Here is a 23,541-nt window from a genome sequence, read left to right on the forward strand (position 1 = left end):
GCAGTACACCATAAGTAAGCATGGGCGAATTTTGCGAATCTCGCGTTCGCGAATTTTGCGGATTTGCGAACTCGCAATCCGCGAAATCCGCGAATTCCCGCGAATTTGCGGATTTATTTTTTTTTGTGTTCGCGCGTGTTTCTGCCAGTTTGCGAGGGTTTTTACAATTTCGCAATTTGCGAACTTACCTGTCGGGTCGCAAGTTTTGCGAACTTGTTGTTTCTACGTGTCCAGCCTGTTTGGGACACTCTTCTTCATCACTGCCACTCTCTGTCACCACTGCCACTCTCTGACTACTCATGCCACCCTCTGGCCCACCCATGCCACCCTCTGTTTCATCACCACACCCTCTGGTTGTCCAGTGTACATTATTTTCGGCAAAGCAAAGCACACCTTCCCTGCCTCAAGTGACCTGAATTAATTTGGGGCTGATTAATGTGTCACAGAATATTTTTTTAGCTGGCACCTGCTTCCTTAGTGCTTCCTGATTAGTGATCTTTTGCACTTGCTAAGTGCTTTCATTGTTGCAAAATTAGTTACAACACCTGCCCTGCCCCAACTGACAATAATGAATTAGGGGCTGATTAATGGATTTTAACTTCCAGCCTGGCTCCTGCTTGTCTCCCTTAGCTGTAATTCAGGACCTTTGTGGCATATGTGTAACTATTCTGAGGTTCAGAGCAGGGTCACATAATAGTTGCAACTGGCAACTGAACTCTGGAGGGGCCCCTCAGGAAGCACTACAGGAAATGGCTACTAATGATGAGCCTGAACTTTTGAACCTGGTAAGTAGTTTCAGTTTTGCTAAGATCGTATTTCTGCAATTTAGCACTTACTCGCGGGGTGCGAAGTTGTACTGGCAAGCCGCGAACTCACGCGAACAGTGCGAGCAAGCCATAAAATCCGCTGCTCGCGGATTTGCGGATTTTGCGGGAGATTCGCGGATCTCGCGGATTGCGAATTTACCGAAAATCCGCAAAATCCGCGAGCGAAACGGATTTTCCGCCCATGCTTAACCATAAGTTGGCAGGGTATGCTCAGACGTGAGTCCCTTGCTCACTTTTCCACTGGATTCAAGCAAGCCTGGCTGAAGTCGCCTGCAATGCCAGAAACCGGTCCTAGGAAGCTTGAATCCGGTCCAGGGAAGGCACGGCTTGGCAGTTCGGGCTGGACTGTTCCCATGAGGCACAGATTCAGACTGATTTGCATATGGCCATGTCTGAACTGGGGTGGCAGAGTGGGTTAAAGAACGGTGATGGATTAAACCGTGATCTGTTGACTGGGTGTGAGTGTTTGATTGGTTCGGATGCTCTGTCCATCACCACCCCCTTTTGTACTGCGTAGCATACATTGATATATCAGAGTATCCCAAAGCAGATAAAACACAGTTTTCATATGGTGTCACTTTTTTAATCGACAAAGTAATTAACAAAATTGAGAACTGTCCTTTTCACTGCTTCATTTTTTGTTACCCTTTGATCAGTGGTTTGCAATCGACACTGTGAAAATGGCGGTGAATGTGTTGCTCCAGAGGTCTGCAAGTGTAAACCAGGCTGGTATGGACCAACTTGTAGCACAGGTAATTTATCCTGTTTTTATATTTGATTACTTTTTACATATTTGTATTGTTTGATTAAAGTCTTTTGTGAATTATTCGACTATGTTGAAGTAAATACTAGTTGTGTAGAGAATAGTTGCATACCCCCGTTGGATAACCCGGCTCTGTTGTGTCTCTGCATGATATCTTAACAGGCGTCCATGTGTTTTCCTCTCTCTCCCACAGCTCTTTGCAGCCCGGTGTGCCTCAATGGGGGAACGTGCATGAAGTCAAATGTCTGCCTTTGTCCAAACGGATTCTTTGGGCCTCAGTGTCAGAACGGTAATATAGACAATTATTTATTATTTTTTTTAAATGAAACTTTATAAAGTTGAATAACTTAACACTGTTCTTTACGTACTACGTTTTACTTCTTCCTTCTCTACTTCTCCTTTTCTCGTGTATTTATCTGTTATGAACAAGTTCTTATGGTCCGATTACAGAAATTGTCCCAGGATAATGAGCGTTAATTCCATTTTTTAGCTCATTCGTGATTTTTTAGCATAGCATGAGGCGAAAACAATTGTGGAGCCCCTTAAGTAGTACACTTTGTGCAAGTCCAAAGTTAGTACTCATGCCATGCAAAGCAGGCATTTCCTGACTGAGGCAAATGTGGGAATGCTATGTTCTAATGGGTCTGCTCCCTATTACAGATGCAGACACTCGAGCAAATGGCTCTGAATACATGGGCTAACAATGCACCTCCCAGGAGTTGGTGCAAATATATTGCATACCTCAGAGTAACCTTTGGAAAGAGACGCAGACGAGCCCAGGCACCCAGGATCCCACAAGGTGGATACACTCTCAGACTATGCACCCTAGTGGGGAGGCCCTGACTATCGGATAGCATTTGTTTCCATGCTCTGCGCTGTCTGCATTGCATTGCCTTACCCTATTGTGCATTTTCTTTAATGGGCTCATAGTTAGTGAGGGTACTGATGCAAGTCTCACCACTAACCAGAAACTAGGCTCAGGTATCACCTTGCTCATTAGAAGACATTACATTAATATTCACAGTAGTGCAACAGGTATTTACAAGAATGTTTCTTCTTTTGTGGCATTTTAAGACACAAAAATGACCTCAAATTTGTTCTGGACAAGGTGCATTACCCATTCAGGGTGCTACCTTTTGGCATTACGTCTGCAAATGGAGTATTCACAAAGTGCTTAGCAGTGGTGGCAGACCACCTAAGAGGGCAAGAAATCCATGTCTACCTGTGCTTAGACGATTGGCTACTAAAGGCTCAGTCAAAGGACAGATGTCACAGGGACTTTCTAACAGTAATTGCCACCCTGCAATGCATTGGTTTCATATTAAATCACAAAAAAATCTTCACTACAACTGGAACAAGTAAAGGTGTTCCTGGAAGCAAAGTTAAACTCCAGGACTGCACAACCTAATCCAGTCCAGAAGAGAGAGGAGACAATCTCAGGGTACACTGGATTGTTCTCCCAACAGTGAGGACTGTCATGAAACTCATAGGAATGATATTATCATGCATCCCACTCATAACACATGTGAGAATGCATATGCACCCCATTCCGGAATGGATATGCAATAAATGGTCACAAGCCAATGGGAGCTTTGAGGATCTAGTAGTTGCTCCATATAGGTAGAAATGGAAGTACAATGGTGGAAATCAACATACATGAACATAGGGCGACCATTCAAGACACCAGCTCCCAGCTGTGACCATAATAACAGGCACATCCCACAAGTGTTGGGGAGCGCACACAGACAACCTGAAGGTATGAGAATTACTGGAAAACACAGATGCAATAAAGCACATCAATTACCTGGAGATGAATACTGTGTTTCCTGCCCTAAAAGCTTTCCAAGCGCACATAACCGGTCCAACTGCATAGTTCCAAACAAACAACATAACAACCATGTTCTATTTCAACAGACGGAGAGGCAACAAAATCATTCATCCTGTCCAAACTAGCCCAGGAGGTATGGAGATGGACAATCCAAAAACAGATCACACCGCAGACAGCCCATTTGCCCAGAAAACAAAACACAGAGCCAGACAGACTAAGCAGGCAGCACCTTCCAAAAATTGGAGCTGGAGCAGGTGACACTGGAAAAAATCTTCAAAGTCTAGGCAGACCAAGTATAGACCTGTTTGCCACCCCAGAAAATGCAAAATGTCAACACTTCGCCTCCTGGTTTCCACACCACCAGAGGGGAATGCTCTGTCAATAAGGTGGTCAGGGAAATTTGCATACGCTTTTCCTCTGATTCCCCTGATTCCAAAGGTACTGTATAAGGCCAGACAGCCATGGACAAAGCTCATCTTCATAGCCCCACAGTGGGCCAGCCAGACCGGGTACTCGGACCTACTAGAAATGTACTGTGGACAGATGATCACAATCAAAGCAGAACAAGATCTGCTAACAATGCAAAATGGGAACGTGTAAACCCCGTACCAGTCCCACTTAGCCTAGCAGCATGGTTCCTGATTAACTAGAATTCAAGCATCTCCAGCTACTATCCAGGACAATGGAAATCCTAAAACAAGCAAGAAAGACTAGCACAAGGAAATGTTATGCTGTAAAATGCAGCAGATACTTTGATTGGTGCACAGATAACTGGTGAATGGCAACAAGAACAGACCAGGAAAGTGTACTAACATACCTCACTCACCTGTTAGACAGCTGGCTAACCAATGCATTGCTAAAGGTACACCTACAGAAATGGTGGCCTACACAAGGGTTACTTAAAGTAACAGCTTCCTCACATCTCTACTAGAGAAGAGATTCTTGAAAGGTTCTGTGAAGTTACACCACCAAGATCAGTTCCAGCACCATTGTGTAACTTGAACACTGTGCTACGGCAGCTAATTACTGAATATTTTAAGCCATTTGCACAAATCTGATCTAAGATCACTCGCTCTAAAGACAGCCTTTCTGATTGCGATCATATCGCTATGCAGAGTCAGTGAGCTTCAAGTGTTGATGATGCAGGAACCATACCTGCAAATCCACAAGGCCAAGGTGGTGCTCAGAACCAATCCACACTTTCTACCCAAGTTGCTGACCCAATTTCTTGTCAACCAAAGCATACAGCTAGCAAATTTATTCAAAGAACCTTAAGACACAGACTGAAAGAGCCCTGCACACACTGGATGTGAGGCGGGCTTAATTGTACTATCTACAGGAAACAAAGTTTTGTAAAGGAAACCAGTTAGTCTCCTTTGCTGAATCAGGCAAGGGTTCACCCGTATCTAAAGGAATGATCGCAAGATGGATAGTGGAAACAATACAAACTTGCTGTTGCTGGGCAGGGAAGACCCTACCTGCGTGCCCCAGAGCACACTCAACTAGGAAAAAAAGTGCAACACTGGTGTTCTTAAAATACTCCTACAGGTAAGTAACCATTTTGTTTTGTTCACCCAAAACTGTCCTGATACGGTCATTACCAGTCTAGTTGTTTTGATTTACTCTTCATTTGCAAGTCCTTGTGAGGATATTTAAATCAGGTGCACCAAATGCAGGCGTACCCTCAGCATTAGAAACCATCTCAACTAAAATAAGCGCTCCTCCCATTAATTCATGGAACATTCTACTAGTGTATCACTGTCCACATGGAAATTCTGAAGCTTTTGCCCATCTCTCTGTAATCATTGTTGACATTTCTCACACTGCTCTGATGGAAGATTCACATTTCCATTTTGATCAGTTCTCTTTAGCACTCCCTGCTCCTTACTAGTCTGCTAATTGAAGACTACCCACCACATAACAAGTCAATGCAGTGGGCATCATTTGCTGAATGATGCCCCTCGAAGCAAGGTAGAACCTTTAGCTGCTGTACCCTAGTTTAATATTTTTTATGCTCTCTTTAAATGATTGTATAACTTCTTAAAAAGTCTGCCGCGGTGCAGAAGTTCTGAAGTGGGCGGGGACGCGTCGGCCAACGGACATGCTCAGCACTAGCCCAGGTAGTGCTCGCGACGGTCATTGGCCGACGCGCGCAGGAAAGGGTTAAACGTATATGAAATCAAAAATGCATCTCCAATGAATTAAGGTCCTTTCATACATGGGAAGATATTTTGTTTGAATCCCTCAGTCTCTCATTCCTCTATAACAAACGCCCTAAGAAATGATCCTCAGTTGTTTCTGTCTGACCATGTGCAACAGTTCATTCTGCACTCAATACATTGGCTCATATGAAGAAAAGGCAGTCTGGCTATTTAAAGAACAATAAGGCTTGGTCTACCCCTGAGTTAAAAGAAATGAGAGGAGCTCCAAAATTTAGAACACCAAGGCCAAAATAAATTTCTCGACCCATAATCTTTTAATGGCAAATGCTCACCAAACTTATAAGGCAGCAATCCGCTTTTTCGAAGCCTTTTGTTACTCCCATAAACATCTGTCTGCCCTGTACTGAAAGACCTGCAGGTAATAAATGAAAAAGTCCACTGCCTTATGCAGACTGTTTGCGGAGTCCTTTCATATCAACATATTCAGAATTAGAACATTGGAATGTTGATAGCCCCAATGAAGGCAATGGAGTGGCTCCAAACTTAGAATGGCTGGTATAGTCCTTCTGCTCTAACATTCCAAAGTTTGTCTTCCTGTATATCCCTTTCTTATTTAGAACATTCTACCCTCAGTGGGTGGAATATTCTAATAGCCTTTTAACCCTTCTGCCTCAGGCTATACAGTTGTTAAAGGCCCATGGCTCTGGCCTATAACTCCTGTTCAGGGCCTTTAACAACCGGTATAGCCATTTACAGCAGGCCATAGGCTATAATATATCCTCTTTAGCCTTTTGCTGAGATAAGATTGCTCCATCATTTGATACATTGATCTGCAGATGGTTGCAGGAAGAAATTTCACCTGCCACCTTCAGGTATTACACTAAAAATGCCACACTTTTTTGTTGCACACTCTGTGTGCCCCTTAAGGGCCTAATTGTGTTTGTGCCTTTGTCCAAAATAGGATTCAGGGGCAGAGGCAAAGTGATTCCCTCATTTGTATGAGGCCACATCCCCATGCAAAAATGAAGGACAGCCATCTCAAGATATCACCAGCACTACATGTGCGCCATCACTATCAGTACTATAGAAGGGCCTACACAAGCATCTATGGCCCCTTCTGAAATACCGTAGTGCCCCAGTTACAGTGATGTCAACAGTGATGTAGGTTAACATGTCATGAATAATATTAGGTCATAAGCAGTGCATGGTGAAGGTGCAAGTTATAGTTAGTTCAATTAACTATAACTGGTGCATTTCAGTATTCTTTTGTCTTTTAAACATTCCTTATTCCCGCATGACCCAAGTTCCCAAAGGTGAAAAATCCATTTCGGACAATCGGAGTGGTTTATTTTTTTATATTAGGAGGTTTGGCAGTACCAGACATCCATATATCACTATATTTTGAACTTTAATATCTCTAAAAATGGAAAATCAGGTTTACATTAAATCATAAAAAGCACATGTTTTGAATAAAGATTATGTTTCTTCCAAATTTGTTGTAGTTTTGTTCAGCCTTTTTTGTCCCCAAAATTCCTGTGGGACATTACACAGGAAATATACATTTGGGACCCCTTTTTCTGAGCCGTTGCTTGTCGGATCACCTCGAAACGTTCCAGAATGGAGTTGAGGTGGAAGGATTTTTAGAAATTTTTGTGAGGATTCGGCTAATGGAGCTAAGGGTATTTTGCAACCATCACTGTGTAATACATACATAACATGGAGGAGTCTGCAATCCCCGTATAAAAACCCATCACTAATTTTTTTGTAATAGGCAATTTGTGATGCACCCAGTAACCTATTATATATAGGATAAGGTACTTGGTTCCGTACATTATGAGGAAATTACAAGTCACCAAGGACTTCAAGGATCAAATAGAGGAGCTAGGCAGAAGAAAAAGTTCCTTTAAAGCTTATGGAACTCTGAGATAACTTGCAATACCCTCATCATGTACAGTAGGGGGAAGTTTATTTGTTATAATACATGGTCACCGCATCACCATTCCACAAACCACTTAATTCCTTGGTGTGAAGCTCTTTCATGTAAATGAGAGAGCATGTTTGCAAACATGAAGAATAAAAATAGCATCTGAAGTGCAAAATTGTGGTTAGATATTTGTTGCAAAAGATATTAGAACCAGTTTAATACAAGTCAGTTTCTTTTTAAAATAAAAAAGGTGCAAAGGTGTAGTAGCTCGTAATGTGTTGAAACATGCAAAAACATTCTAACTTTCTATATTTACCTTATAAGCACAAAAAATAAACATGTTGCGATAAATATTTTCTTTCTTCTTGTCACCGTACACCTAGAAACAATGAACAGAAAAAGAACAACAATATTTTTTTAGGTTTTGCCTACGCAGCTTGCATGCTCTGCGTTGGAGACCTTTAGCCGTCGTTTAGCTCTTTTTCCAAGCACATAATCATGCTTGTGGCGGCATACAGCTTGTGGGAGTGAGCAGCGGCGCGCCACAAGCACGAGTGTGTGCTTTGAAAAAGAGCAGACTGCGCACGCACCATACATGCACGCACCACTCCTGTGCAAGAAATGTCAGCATTAGTGAATCTCCTGTCCTGTCGCTCTCCTCTACCAGCTCGCTGTCTCTGGTTACTCTGGGTTGCCTCCCCGTCTGGCTCAGACTTCCAGCATTGCCTCCCCTCCCTGCAGACTCGTCTGTCTCCTGAATGTCCTACACTCTGTCTACTCTCCGTGCTTCTTCGTTCTCGCAGTCTTTCACGCCCTTGTTTTCTTCCCCAGCCCCAATACTTGTGTCTTCCTACCTCTGGGTTGCCTCCCCTGTCTGGCTCAGACTTCCAGCATTGCCTCCCCTCCCTCCAGACTCTGGCTCGTCTATCGCCCGACTGTCTTACACTCTGTCTACTCTCCACGCTCCTTCTTTCTCGCAGTCTTTCATGCCCTCATTTTCTTCTGAGGTTTGCCTAAAACCTGAATGTATCTTCTGCCTTTGCAGCTCACATGGTTTCACTTTTTATGTATTGTAGCACTAAAATTGGATTGTGAATGTCACAATTGTAGAAGCATATAGCGCACATACAGATAATTTCTGTAGTTTAACCAAGAAATGAATAGTGTAATTATAATTTCTGTAGTTTAACCAAGAAATGAATAGTTTAATTATTCATAAACAGTTATTTCTATATGGTGTGCACCACAATAAGGGCACTGAAATGAAACCAGAGCTAAAAAGAGGAAAACAAAGGAGTCGGTCAGTTCTCTGTGTGTAGGGATAACTTTGTGGTCGATCAGGTCCTATTACAGAGCAGCATTCTTGTTAGGGCGTGTGTTATTGATCAGTCGGTTGTTACAGCGCAAAGTGGGGTATTTGGCAGTTATCGTGCAAGGGCTGATCTACATTAGACTACTGGGTCCGCATATAAGCAGTTTCAACTGAATTTACCGGGAAAGATGATATATTAAACATAAGTGTTTCAAAAGCGTTTATTTCGGGCTGATTACGCAGCAAAATAACGGCAATGCATTGTTTTCAATACCTTAATTATTGGTTAATCTCTCCGCATCAGGTGCTAAAGACAGTCGCAATTAACGTGGCGTTTGCTAGAATGAAACAAACATAAACGCTAGGTGGTAAAGCTATATTTAAAATATTAAACCGCAATTAATCATGACAAGTAGAGCAAAACGAGCAGGACGCCATTCTTACCCGCGTGTTGACGAGCAGTCGCTCCTTTAGCGCCCTCAGTAGCCGGACAGAAATTATCTGTATGTGCGCTATATGCTTCTACAATTGTGACATTCACAATCCAAATGTTTATCACTTTTTGTTTCCATAATACAGAATCTCAGTATGAGAATCTCATACACCCCATTGAACACTACACAAATTGTGTGAGTATTAAGTTTTATTTTGTCCTGACGAAAGCTCTACAGACCCTCGCGGGCCAAATAGAGCTGAAACATGTTGACCTACCAATAGAGTTATATGGTAATCCTGTAACTTGATTACCGAATATACCACTATTCCTTTTTTAATTCACAGTGTGAATCTTCTTATAATAAATTTTGGTTTTGGTGTTACACTGTTTTTATGAACCTATTTTTTGGCTCTGCACATTATCCCTCTGGATTAGTCCCCACAATTTCTGGACACTTCTACACTCACCAGAGGTTGCCTCGGGTGAGGCAGGCATATAGCGCGTTATTTGACAACCCGATGACTATGCCATGACGTTAGAGAAGGGGCGGATAAAAGATACACCGCAACATCAAAATCACAGCGTCTCTGAGGGTTGTCAAAAATAACCATTGGTTATTGTAGATACAAGTGTCCATTCCCTTTTTGTGATTATTATTGAAAAACAAATGTATCCATGAAAAGAGTGAACAGCTTTGTCTAAGGTGTCAGAAAAACGAAATCACCAAATTTCAGAAATCGGGATAAACCATACAGGTTCATTAAACAATTAACAATATACTGTTTTGACGCTGTGCTGGATTTCGTTTTTGCTGGTTTAGATGATTTGGGCACTTTGCCACTGCTGATCAGTGTCAAAGTGCAAGTGCTCCTTAGGGAAATTGTTATTGTAATTGGCTATCCATGATTGACATATTTGTATTACCAAGAAGTCCCTAGTAAAGTGCACTGGGTGTGCCAGGGCTGGTGATTCAAATGCTACTAGTGTGCCTGCAGCACTGATTGTGCCACCCACATGAAAAACGGGGTCTCAGGCCTGCCACCGCAGTGCCTGTGTGCAGTCTGTGGACTGCCATGTCAACCTGGTCAGTGTCCCCACTGACCAGGCCAAACCCTTCCCTTTCTGTACACATTGGACACCCCTATGGAAGGCACAAGGTACCCCCCTGGACAGGGTGCAGTGTATGTGAAAGGTAAATCATGTACTAGTATGGGTGACATGCTCTGGTATGAATTACAGCCATTTTCGTTTTTCACTATTGAAAGGCGATCTTGCCCTTAGGTTATAATGGGGAATGTTGTGCATAGTGGTTACCTGCATATCTTCCCATAGTAGCGAGATAGGACATAAACGTCTGGTATCCCTGAACTCAGAATTTAATAACACATCTTTTAGGGAATATGGTTTTTAAATCCTGTGCTTGAAAACAGCACTTTTAGAAAGTGGCTGTTTTCTTGTCTGACCTTTCTGTGTGCCTTGGCCTGCTTGTGATTTGACTGTCTGGTTTGTGAGTGGCAGGGATTGGGTGGCTCCCAGAGGCTGAGTGAGCCATCCCTGGGCTGAATAGATCCATCTGCATCTAGGGCCGTGGGAGGGGATAGCACCTGAGCCTGAATAGGACTGTGCCTGCCTTCCACAATGCTGGCTCCACCTCCTGCTGGGCAGCTGACTACCCCGCCCCTCTCTCTGAAAAGAAAGGAGAAGCCAGGAAAACAAAGTGCTCAAGGAACACCCAGAACTGGTTCAGACCGGGCTCGGAGCCCTCCTGCACAAAGGGAACAAAGACTTTTTGGGGTTGAAGTACAGGACCCCAGACTACAGAAAATTAGATCATCCTGGAATCAAAAAGGAATCTCTGCCAAGGAGAAAGCTGGAAGACTGAAGAGGAAGGACTATCCTACTGTGTGTTTGTGGGCTGACTTGCAGTTGCTTTGGTGCCAAGGAGAGGGGAAGGACTTCGTTGGTGCTTAGTCCCCTTGCTTGAAGAGATCTCCAAGAGCCTGAAGAGACATGGCCTCCTGTTAAGAAGTCCAGTCCCAGGAACAAAAGGACTTCACTTCCAGCTTCCCCCCTGAACTCTGCTGAGAGAGTTCTGCCCTTCCTGGAGTGCTGAATTTGACTGAGGGGCCTCTGGAGGTTGTGGCCTGCTGTTTTGGAAGCTGGACTAGGAGAAACAAAGACAACCTGCAATGTTCACGCATCGCTCGCTTGCGGAGCGCATCCCCGACAGTGCGAGGAAATTCCTGCCGCCGCGAGGATCAAGATCGTCGCAGCGCCTGTCGTCGCTGGGTGAAATCGCCGAACTGCTTGCTTGCGGACCATATCACGTCGCTGCGAACATTGTCGCAGAGCCATCCCATCGAGGGGCCACAAGAGGAGAAGATCGACGCTGCGCCACTCATCGCCGCCGCACCTGAGATCGTCGCCATTCCGAAGATCGTCGCATTGTGCCTGTGCATGACGTTTCCTACCAAACCTGCGCACCGGAATCCATACAAGGTATCGCATCCCTCCTCATACAGACCGGATTCGTCGCAACATGTCCTCTGCGTCCAGCGGGGCTGTCACATGGCCTCCCCAGGGTCTCAGGAGTGACGCATCGCTTGTTTTTCAATGCTGCAGCTTCATTTTGGAACTTTGTCGCATCTACAGGTACTTTGGGCTAAACGTGACGCAACTGTGGATTATTTTAACGCAAACCCTAGAACTCTTTTAAAATCATATTCTTGAACTGTGTATGTCGGATTTTTGTCGTTTTGGTCTTATTTAGTTTGAATACGTTTATTTTTCTAAACTGGTGTGGAGTCCATTTGTCGTGTTTTCACTGTGTTACTGTGAGTGTTGGCACAAATACTTTACACATTGCCTTTATTAAGCCGGTCTGCTTGTGCCAAGCTACCAAGGGGGTGAGCAGGGGTTATCTAAAGAGTGTATCCCCCTTACCTTGACTAGAAGCAAGGGTCCCTATTTGGACAGTGGTACCTACCTCTGCCAACTAGAGACCCCCAGATCTAATATATACATTTTATAATATATATTAACTACATTTTGTGATTTCAGAAACTAGTGCCCTTTGTTGTCTGTATGACTGTTTAATCATTGCTTTATGACTTTGACTGTTACTATTTGTATTTTATTTAAAAATTAGTTACAGAAGTAAGATATGTGCGAAAAGTTGAAGACTGTGTTTTTAAGTACCTGTGACTTACACTTGTAGTAGTTCAGGCCTAAATCGAATTTCATGGAATAAACTGGGAGTACATCAGACACTCCTGGAAGTCAACAGTAAGCCATAAGTACTACGAGAGTAAATCACAACAAATTCAAGGTGAAGCAGTGTGTGTGTGTTCATATGTGTGTGGGGGTTCAAACAGTGCTGCGTGCCTTTTTACAGAATACCATATGATATAGTAATAGAAATCAACTAAAAGCCCAAGCTAGTCATTAATTCCACTAACCAATCCCCTGATAAACCCACCTGAAAAGATGACACTTGTTTGCCCCTCCCCCTCTGCGGCCTGCAGTCTGCCACATATGCTGGGGCAAAGGTCAAGTAGTGATAGAAGCTGCTGCTTATAGTACACCTTAATCGACATCCACTCAACTTATTCTATTTGTGATTTCCACAATTCCTTCCCTTCATAATTGCTACCCTGTTTCCTAACCATAGACCTCTCTTCCTAATCTCTCTACTTTGTTCCCTATCCTCAAGGGCACCTTTAACTTCTATCCCCTATCAGTGCCACCCTCTTTCACTTTATTAAAAGCCTCGTCTACACCCAATTCTCCAACCCTACTGGTAACCTCGTTGTAAAACGTCTCTTAGTAGGGCGAGTGTTTTTCAGTCGTCGCTATATACATTATGTACCGACAGAAAGGCGTGCTCTATTGGAGACCAGTAGTATACATAACATAAACACTTCTAAATCACGCATTCAGATATTTATTGTTATCTAACACAGTGATCATCATTTTCCTGACCTCCGCAGGATCAACCACACCTTGACCTCTTTATCATCGACCTATTCTTTGTTTTCTCCTGCAGCTGTTTGCAACCCTCCCTGCAAGAATGGAGGTCACTGCATGAGGAATAACGTCTGCACCTGTCCCGAAGGCTACAATGGGAAAAGGTGTCAAAAAAGTAAGATTCTGCAAACGTTAACAGAAGTAGTGGTGTTTAAAATGTCCTAGCTGGAGTTCTGGTAATCTTACTGGTACTATATTCTCCTAAGGTGTCTGCGATCCAATGTGCATGAACGGTGGCCGGTGTGTGGGGCCCAACGTGTGTTCGTGTCCTTCAGGGTGGAAAGGAAAAAGATGCAACACACGTAAGTCTTATATTCTCCAAAAGTTACAATTTTTCGAACATTTCCTAAAATATGACTTCTGTTTGAATTCGCATCTACGTGCTATAGGTGCGTCAAACATAAAGAACCAGCTGCTTTTTAGGAGTCAAATTAAGCATTTAGCAAAAGCGTTATAACAATTTATCACGTCAGGAATCATTTAGACACGAATAAATCAAGTGCTACACTTGCTAGTAGCTGCTCCTGAAAGTGACTGATTGTACCACCCACTAAGGCCCTAGACATGCATGGTGGTGAGAAAAGTGCATACTTCTACACAGATGTTGGTTTTTCAATGTGCCTGTCAAGGTTAAACATGAACACACACACGAGACCATGGATTGCTCAATTACCGAGTTAGACGTTGCATAGCAAAACTAATTGCAAACATAATTGCAAACATTACTTGATGACAAATGACTTTGAAATATGATAACCTAGCAGCTAACTTTAACTTTCTGCATGTATTTTATTCATTTATTTTTACAGATATAGCCGAGCCGGAGAAATTCTTATAATTACTAGAAATTTGAACTGTTTATAGGTCGAAGCCCACCAGACAGAGCGCTGTCTGGTTTGCTAACGACATCTTGGGGACACTTACCTGAGAATGCATTCTTCTCACTGCTTACCATTGGCTTTGTGTTTTATAACTCATATTAGCTTGTTTTCTATTTGCTGGCTTTATTTGATTTATGCTGCCCAAGTTGAGTTTGTTCATTATGTTGCCCATCCCTTCTTACTGTATTCGTCCACCAGTACTGGTTTTCTGTGTAACAGGTCTTTAAATCTTGTTACTATCTTGTCACATTTGCTATGCTTTCAGGGACAGTGGTAACATTTCAGGCCCTGTTCCACAGAGCTTGGCATTTACTTTTATTTCTCTGACTTGAAACTGAGAGGATTTAGGAATCATGCTGGCTAATGTGGGTGTGCTTGAGAAAGGCTGTAGAATGTTATTTTTTTTTCCTAGTACACGACAAAATGTGTATGTCTATAAAAGAACTGTGCCAATATTACAGAATATATAAGAATTTGAAAAGGACAAATTAAGCTAATTTTTGGGTAATTCTAAAGTGTTTTGGAAACAAATATTTGAATGCAATCAAAGCAAATCAATACACTATGATGACATTTCCACACATTACTGTTTGTGTGCTGTATACCTTTATCAGTAAAACTGTATGTCTGTGCAAATGTAAATGTAATTTCAATTGAAGATGTGTTGTCTGTAATGGTAGTAGGCTACCACACCATGTATACTCCACTTTACCACACTCTACTCTGCACCACTCCACAACACTCTTCTTCGCACCACTCCACACTATGCCACTCTGTGCATCACTTCACCCTACTCTGTACCATTGTACTCTGCACCATTGCACTCTCTGACACTGTACTCTCTGACCCTGGACTCTCTGCCACTGCACTCAATACCACTGCATCCTACTCTGCACCACTCAACTCTACCCTACTCTATGCCATTACACTGTACGCGACTACACTCAACGTCAATCTAATCTATTCTGCACCACATTTCACACCCCTGCCCACTACACCACTTTACTCCATGCACTCTACCCTGCACCACTCCACTCTTTGCCACTTCACTCTACTATTAAACAATCTACTCTATGTCACTGCACTCCACTCCGCGTTACTTCACTCTACGCCAATGCACTCTACACTACTTTACTCAAACTAAAAGCACTCTACGCCAATCTACTCTGCACCACTGTACATCCCGCCACTTCACCCTAGGCCTCTGTACTCCACTCTATGATACAACATGCCACAATACTCTCCTCCCTTAAACTCCACTCCACTCTGACCCTCTACAACGCTTCACAACACTCTACTCATGTTATGCCTCTCTACCATATTACTCCACTCTATGACGCTCTAAGCAACTCTCTCCATGCTACTCCATTCCACTTTACTCCACTCTATTCTACAACATACAAATCCACTCTACTACACCTCACTCTATGCCACTTCCCTCTGACATGTTATGGCACTCAACTATTCTCTATGCCACTTGATTCTGCAACACTCTAAGCCATTCCACTTTTCTATACTACTCCATTCTGTGCTACTCTACAATAATCTACTCATCTCTATGCTACTCTTATCTACAACACTCTATTCTACACAACACCATCTATGCCACTCCACTCTGCTCTATGCCACTCCACTCTACGGACGGCACGCTACTCCACTCTGTCATGTTACTTCACTCTAGACCACTCATCTCTACTCCACTCTATGCCCTTCGACTCTACTACAATCTACTTCTTGCTTGATAATTCAATCCAATGCACATCACTCAACTCTTCACCACTCTATACCACTCCACTATACTCTCTGACACTCCATTTCGCACAACTCTCCTTGAACACATTAACTTTTAGCCATACTGAACAGCAGCCACGCTGGTGTACAACATGGCTAAAACATATTGGCAAAGCCAATAGCTATTTCATAGACGAGACCTATTGGTGTTGCCAATGCATGCTTTCTGATGTAGTTTTAACAATGCTTGGAAACCTTTTCTTGAGGTACTGGAGCAGTCTCTTTCTGCTAGTCATTAACCGACATTTAAAAGGGCAGCTATAATGAGTGTTTGCACAAAAATAAGGTGCTTGCAACTTCTGGGGCGAAGTTACGACCCATACGTTTTCAAGGTGCTTACTTTTGCTTAAGGCAAGGGGTTTAAATAGAGTTGAACACTTTGGCCAGTGTTCTTCCTTGGGTCAGTTTCCAAGAATCTTCGGCTACCTGGGAGTTGTCTGAATGACTCTCAGTCAATGGGCCAGGTAAAAGAATATAATGTAGCAAACTTGGTATGAGTCCTGGCCCTCAGCTAAAGTGGCATGTGGCTACAAAGTGAACAACACAGTTGCTTGAAGCCCCAGCATCTGATGTTCCATTGCAAAAATAAAAATTCCCTTGGCCTTGAAAGTCATCACATAAATAATGACGGTCCCACTTAAGAAAAAGAGATGATTAATTAGGGCGCCAGGAGTGTCAGTGTCTTGTTCTACCTGTTTACCATAGGTCCAGTAGTCTACATGGAGACATAGTTCAGGAAAAGACCAAATAACAATTTAAGCAGTTTCCCAGCCTTTGCAACGTGGCAAATATAACACAGTCCAAGCACCAATTGTGAAGTCACCTAAAGTTAACCAATCGTAGGGGGTAGGTCTTTCAAAGAGGGATGCCTGCCATTAGGTTTGCCAGATGGTGGTGGTGTCCTTTGGAAAGTATGCACCTGCCATATCCAAAGGTTTCACCAGGCCCAACTGGGAACAGGTCTTCAAGAATGGGTTGCAATCATGATATTACATGATGATGTGCCTGGAGCCATAAAGGCTTGTATGATAGTTAAAAAGTTCTTTCATTTTGTCTACTGGACACTGACAAATGATGAAGAGGGTAGACTTTTATATCTATTTTGAACTGGAAAGATGCGCATTTGGGAACACAAAGGGAGGGTTAACAGAAATAATGTCAGAAAAGTGTCTCAGCAGATGCACAACCCATATAATAAAGTTGAATTTTTCCCATGACTATAGTCATGTGGTATGCAAGGACCTCATGGCACCTTCCATTGAGGTACTTCCACAAGACACCGAGCATTAGTAGGTTTTAGTGGCAGTCAGAAATTGGCTACTAAGCAGTGCAGCATATCTTCTATTCTACCTCATAGACCAGAGTAGCAAGGTGTTTTTAGGTAACTAGACTTGACCCTACTAATTCGGAACGACTACAACAATAAAGTTTTACCATTTGCAAACATGGAAATCCAATGAAGCTCAGGAAATTTAGACCGGTAGTCTGAGGCAGTCAATGTTATAACAGAAGACAGGTAATGATCCTTCAGGGCATGTCAGGGGGATTCCATTGATGTCCACAGGAAGAAAGTGGCTGAGCATTGGCATCAGTGGATGAGCAAATGGCTTTGCTTCGCAGTCAGTGTCCAGTCTCGGGGAGACGGTAGGTTTAGCAGGAGAGTCTGAATGTGCAGCATAGTCAAGGGTTTATTAGTGGTGGGATTGGGGTTAGTTGGATAATACCAGAGGATTAGGTGTTTAAAAATATCAATCAGTTATTGACTAAGAGAGTCACAGAGCCATTAGATGGTATTCAAGAATGGAAAGAGGTCATCAGTGGTTGATCTTGCACAGTCAAATGCTGAGAATGAGTAGACAAACGTGGCGGGATAAGTGAGTGAAAGCTACTGCACTAATATTGGTGAGTGGCTTTTGGCTAGAAAGATAGTTAGGGAGCCATTGGCTTTGTAGAGGTTGTCCTTGGTAGGGATGATATAGAGAGCAAGTGGCCTATAAGGGCTCCAGTAAGTTGCTAATAGAGAAAAGTTTAAGAAAAGAAAGTCAGTGGCTCAACATATAAGTAGATGAGCACCAGAAGCAAGTCACACATTAAACAGGGAAGTCGGCGTATGAGTATTTAAAGACTGTAGCAGGACATTAAAATACTATACAGGGAACCAGTTTAGGAATTGGGGATTAAGCAGATGGACTAGGATTTTCATTGGCTAGTCATGTTGAAATTAGTGTCCGAAAGGTGATGGTCATTGCTGTTTAACAAATTATGAGTGGTTAACAATGTAGTGTAAGTAGATCAACAAAGTTGATCTGATTTTGCACATGAAGTCAGTGATTAGTCCGGTTGTTTTAGGGACTCAGTTGGGAGAGGCACCCATCAGGAACTTGAAGGCCACTTTAGCTAGGAGAGTCAGGGGCTGCTGGCAGGATTCCATGGTCTGGTGCTGAGTTGCAACTACTGAAGGAGGTAGGTCAGGTTTTTGGTAAGGAGAGCTCGTGGCTGGGCAAAGTCTAGACCAATAAATTCAAGCTGGGCAAATGGAATTAGTCACCAAACAGCTGGCATCACTGGATAATAGGCAGGTTGATTGGAAGATTCTCTATTGGAGGAGCAGGGAGGTCAAAATTCATGTTTTTTAAAAGAGGAAAATGCACAGGATGAGCTGAGGGAATAATAAGACTTAGGTGCTATTACATTCACTAATTGATCATGTGGAAGAACAGGAACATTAAAAAAATTCCCAGAATATTTTATAATGGACTGGACCAGTGACATTGATGTGTCATTCAAAACTTTTTTTTAATCTATGGTTTCAGCTACGAATCATTCTCTTCCTGTATTACTGTGGATCTCTAACGCTGGCTGTTTTGCAGTATTGCAACTAGCAGAAGGGCCACTGTACAGGTCTGAGTAGAGGTGGAAACAAGATAGAGGGGATGGATGGAACTAATGCAATATGTCTTTGATGTGCCCACTCTCTCAGCAGTAGACATAATATTTCTGTCTTACAGAATAAACAGCAAGCTGATGAAAGCTATGCTTGAATTATTCTCTAGTGCCATTAGCGTTCGCTCGGGGGCAGATTCTGCTCTACAACGAATGTTACAGCTAAGACTGCCTCGGGGGGGGGGGGGGTTGTACAAGATCAATTTGCCTTGTTTTGGCTTCGTCAATGAGGTATAGTTTGAGTCCTGTTTCACAGTGAGCACAGGACCCATGGCTTGGCACATTCTACACACTTGACAGGGTGCCCAATGTAACAAATAGCAAGGTGCTGGAGCTACACAGCTACTGGTGACCACTTTGGGCTGCATTTTGGTCCCATCATTTTTCGCCTGTATCTCTTGCTGCAGCTCACATGTCTTCTGTGGTATAGTGGTAGCAAAAGGAGAGCAGACCATTAACTTCACTTTGTTGACAATAAGAAAACTTCCAATCATCAGGGCATTGTTAGTCCCAATTTAAATATTTTACTTAAACCAATGAAAATGTCTTTCCCAGAAAAAATAATTGTCTAAATGGATGAGAATCACAGTGCAAATCTACAGGTGACTTTCAACCTGCATTCCCATTAAATGTAGGTCCAATCCCGTCACAACTGAAGAAAAGGCAATTTCACCTGATATGTTAAGTTTGGTTAGACAGGTAATATCATACATGGTTCTTCTGAGGATGGCATTTGTGATAACATCCGTAATCATATGTGTGCTATGCTGTCATTTGCTGTGCATTGGCAAAGCAGAATTGTTATAGGTTTAATTTTCATTATTATGTTTACCTTCTCTTATACTGCTATGTTTTCTGGAAATCTCTCTAGAACACAGTCTGAGAGAAGGTTCTGTAGAGCCTCTGGGAGTAGGGGCTTGGGGGTTGATGAAGACTTTGGAGGAAAGGGTAGTTTGTCTCAATGGAGTGCCCTCCTTGCCAAACTCACTGTCTGCCCATCTGATTTAGATATGGGCTGATCATCAGGTTTACACACTCAGAGTAGAATTTACTCTGTAGGTGCCAAGCTTACTCTGATGTGCCAAAGGAGTAGAAGCCATCAGATGTAAGTCATCTGATTGTCCACCCTTTTTAGAGTGGGTTGTTGGATGGCTTCAATTATTTATTGTCTGTTCCCACTAGGAATATCTTGGTGGTGATGGTAAGAAAAATGAAAAATAATGACCCCTCTGCCATAGGACAAAACTTCCATGTTGTGCGGGTCATGAGTTTTTTTTATTTTCAAAAACAAATCGTGCTTTATGAAGCTGTCCGTCAAACTATGCTTACATTTACAGGAATGGCCATGAATGGCGGTTCCTGCTTCCATATAAAAAAGTCCACACAAGTGACATTGTAAAGATTTTGAGGGCCCTGGGCCAAACGTATTTTGGGGTCCCTTTTTGGAACAGCTTTGAGTTTATGATACAGTATCAGGTATTGCATGCCTTCTTCGGCCAGGTCAGTGACAATGCACAGGCACACTCGGCCAAATTCTAAATGTGTTTACATCTAATATTTAGGTATAATGATGTGTGTTCTCAATACTGTAACAAGGCAGCAGTTCACTAATATTACTGCACATAATATCAATGACATATGAACATGGGAGGAGTTGTTTGGATCTAAAGATTTTATTTTTATGGATGTTGCCTGACACATAAACACATTTGTCTGCAAAATATCTGTAATATACTCTCACACATCAACCAGATTAAAAATAAATTAAAGGAAAACGGTATTTGAACAATCATTTTAAGTTATTGATGGTCATCCGGGCAGGACTCTCTGTAGAATAGAGATGGCTATATAAGAGGACCCCCTGAAAGGCTGGGGCCCTGGGCCAGAGCCCACTTTGTCCTTGCCATGTCTCTGGTCCGCAGGCCTGGCGGACATCTCTGAATATGGAGGACAGACAAAATGTAGGGTCATAGTCTGCCTTTACGCCTGCTGCCAAACTATGTATCAGGCCATTGCTCAAAGTGCCAGCATGATTAAGAAAACCCACTGGGCAACAAAAAAAAAAAAGACCACTTACATTGCGCTCATTGCATCTCCGAAATTGGCGATGTGGCAAGTGCAAGGTAAGTGGTTTTCTGTTTTAAAATGTAACTTTGCCTAGTCGCATCTGTTGCCCCCCCCCCTACCCCTTACCCCATCCGCCTGCTCTTACCTGCATGGGGCGCTCCTGGTACCTCCTCTCTTCACTGAGACTCAGACTCTGCCTCAGCCCAGTGAACAACCGTATTGTGCCTCATGTACCCTGCAGACCATCTATGATGACAAAGTATGATTCAAATGCACACAACCACTAATATTAGTAGTAGTGTTAATAGCTTCATATTTATTGACTCATTAGTAGTAACAGTATTATTGGAAGTAATTATATTACATTAGTAAATGGTGTAGTGATGAATGAGTATCATTCAAGCTTTCTCAAATACGTAAATTTTTAAAGGCATATGTTTCGCTTTTGTCTCTCATCTTTACCTCACAACATACATTTGTTCCAGCAAAAATAATGTTTTTCTTCTTGCCCCTTTTCCAGCTATCTGTCTTCAGAAGTGCAAGAATGGTGGGGAGTGCATTGGGCCAAACCAGTGCCATTGTCCTCCGGACTGGGAAGGAATGCAATGCCAAACTCGTAAGCATATCATGAGCTGTTCCTTAGAATGTGTGATGGCCGATGTTCCTAGAAATATGCGAAACTTACTTTCTTAAGATAGATTTGTTTTAAATTCTCACACGTTTTATACTGTCCATGTTTTACAGCCCTATGCAACCTAAAATGTCTTTATGGCGGGAAATGTGTGCTGCCTAACGTGTGCTCGTGTCGCCCCGGATATACAGGAGCAGTCTGCAATAAGAAGTTGCAGGTAATTAGCATTTGCAATGACACTGTTGATATTTTACATATCTTTTCGTATATATGAACATATGTATATGTAAATAAATTGTTTATGGAGGGAACCATATCTGAGGAATTTCAGGGGTATTATAGGTTTATTCCGTGACCACAAACACTTTTTAATAAAATGTGTAACGTCCTCCAGTGAGAGATGTCAGAACGGAAGAGGTTGAAGGCAATAAGGACCTATGCAAAACTTGAAGAAAAACCAACAGAAGGACTCTATATTCAAAACTGATTCCATATACACCTTTAAAAAAAAATATGTAAAAGGTAGTTCCATTTACACCTTCAAAAATAAGTATGTAAAAGGTAGTTCCAAGAATAGACATTCCAAAAATTGGTTTATGGCCAAGGTAAATTCTGTTCATCATGAAAATTCCAATTAGGCATTTTAGGTGGAATGAACTCTCAGAAGTGCCATTCTGTGAACTTAGTTTTCTATGAAATCACATAGAGAGTGTCTGGATTCCAGTTTCAACTGATTTTAAATAGGTCCAAAATCTGTCTGTTAACTTGGAAGTACCAAAATCTGAACTCTAGAGGAAAGCATTGATTGTCTTCCAGGATTTTTTCCCCTGTTGGTTTACACAATGTCAAAGGTAGAACAAATACTCCCCCAAACCCTTTTTCAGGAAAAAAGAATAGGTAGGAAATTGCAACCGCTCATTATCTATCACCTGCACTAGTTTGGTTCAACCACAAAAGACATAAATAAATACAAAATAATTGCTGTGGACATGTGGCCCGTAATTCTAACTTTCTTTCTTAGTTGTGTATAAATGGAAACTTCACTAAATTCTAACTGTAGTTTAATTTGTAGTGAAAATATTGCTAAGTCACTTCTAATTGGGTTGAGTTATTAAATTATTCAATTGATTCCAAAAATATGCATTAAGATGTGGATGAGTTAATCCTGCCAGGCCGATCTTAGAGACGAAGACAAAAGGGACTGTTGGTTCTTTTCCTACTCCCCTGAATCATGGTTGCATTTGCTATACTGTTGCCCTTCTCTTGACCATCAGAGAAGAATATTAATCAGACCAGTATGCCTGGCCCTAGGGGTGCGAAACTGCCTGGAAGCATCTTCTTTCTGTTTTGAGCACTCTGCTCCCTTGGTACTGCCAAGATCTGTAAAATGCATTAACAAACTCAGGCAGCTGCTTACTTCACCTACTGTCACCATCTATTTGGAAGGACAAAAATGAACAACACATGCAGCTGAAGCAGTGCTGGACTAGCTCTAACTGGATAAGCCGTACTGAGGCATCGGCACCCTGAATAGCTACCACGTGTGCTGTTATTGTGTAATTTGGCAATAGTTCTGTATTGCACTGACTGCTCATCTCTTACAACTCACAGCATTATGCACAAAACATTGTAGAAAATGTTAACAAATAGTTTCTTTTAGCACTTAGCCGTTCTGTCCTGCATTGACTGCTCACTTCTAGTCACACATCCCTTTTTACACAAAACTACTTGGATGATTTTAACAGATAGTTGTTTTTAACTTGACTGTAATGGTTTATATTGACTAAATAATACATTTTACAGTGAAGGTGAGTTTGAAATTAGCAGAGCAGGTTTATTCTCAATAAAGACCATCACATTCATCAACGAAATCTGTACATTTTTATTAAAAATGTCTGATTTTACAGAGCAGTAGCCCTTGCTGAGGCTACCTCATGGAAGGCAGGGTAA

At 42.3% G+C, this 23,541-nt stretch overlaps 1 protein-coding gene across 1 annotated transcript in view; it reads left to right on the forward strand.

The window, feature by feature from the left end:
- VWDE (von Willebrand factor D and EGF domains) overlaps positions 1-23,541 on the forward strand; it is a 395,553-nt gene that overhangs the window by 368,381 nt on the left and 3,631 nt on the right. Inside the window, exons 26-31 of the mRNA XM_086941980.1 lie at positions 1,484-1,579; positions 1,784-1,879; positions 13,298-13,393; positions 13,485-13,580; positions 21,481-21,576; positions 21,705-21,808. Of these exons, the coding sequence (XP_086798106.1) occupies positions 1,484-1,579; positions 1,784-1,879; positions 13,298-13,393; positions 13,485-13,580; positions 21,481-21,576; positions 21,705-21,808 (584 nt within the window). The remainder of the gene's footprint in view (positions 1-1,483; positions 1,580-1,783; positions 1,880-13,297; positions 13,394-13,484; positions 13,581-21,480; positions 21,577-21,704; positions 21,809-23,541) is intronic.

This window comes from Lissotriton vulgaris, chromosome 10 (assembly GCF_964263255.1).
Source record: "Lissotriton vulgaris chromosome 10, aLisVul1.2, whole genome shotgun sequence".
Taxonomy (NCBI): domain Eukaryota; kingdom Metazoa; phylum Chordata; class Amphibia; order Caudata; family Salamandridae; genus Lissotriton; species Lissotriton vulgaris.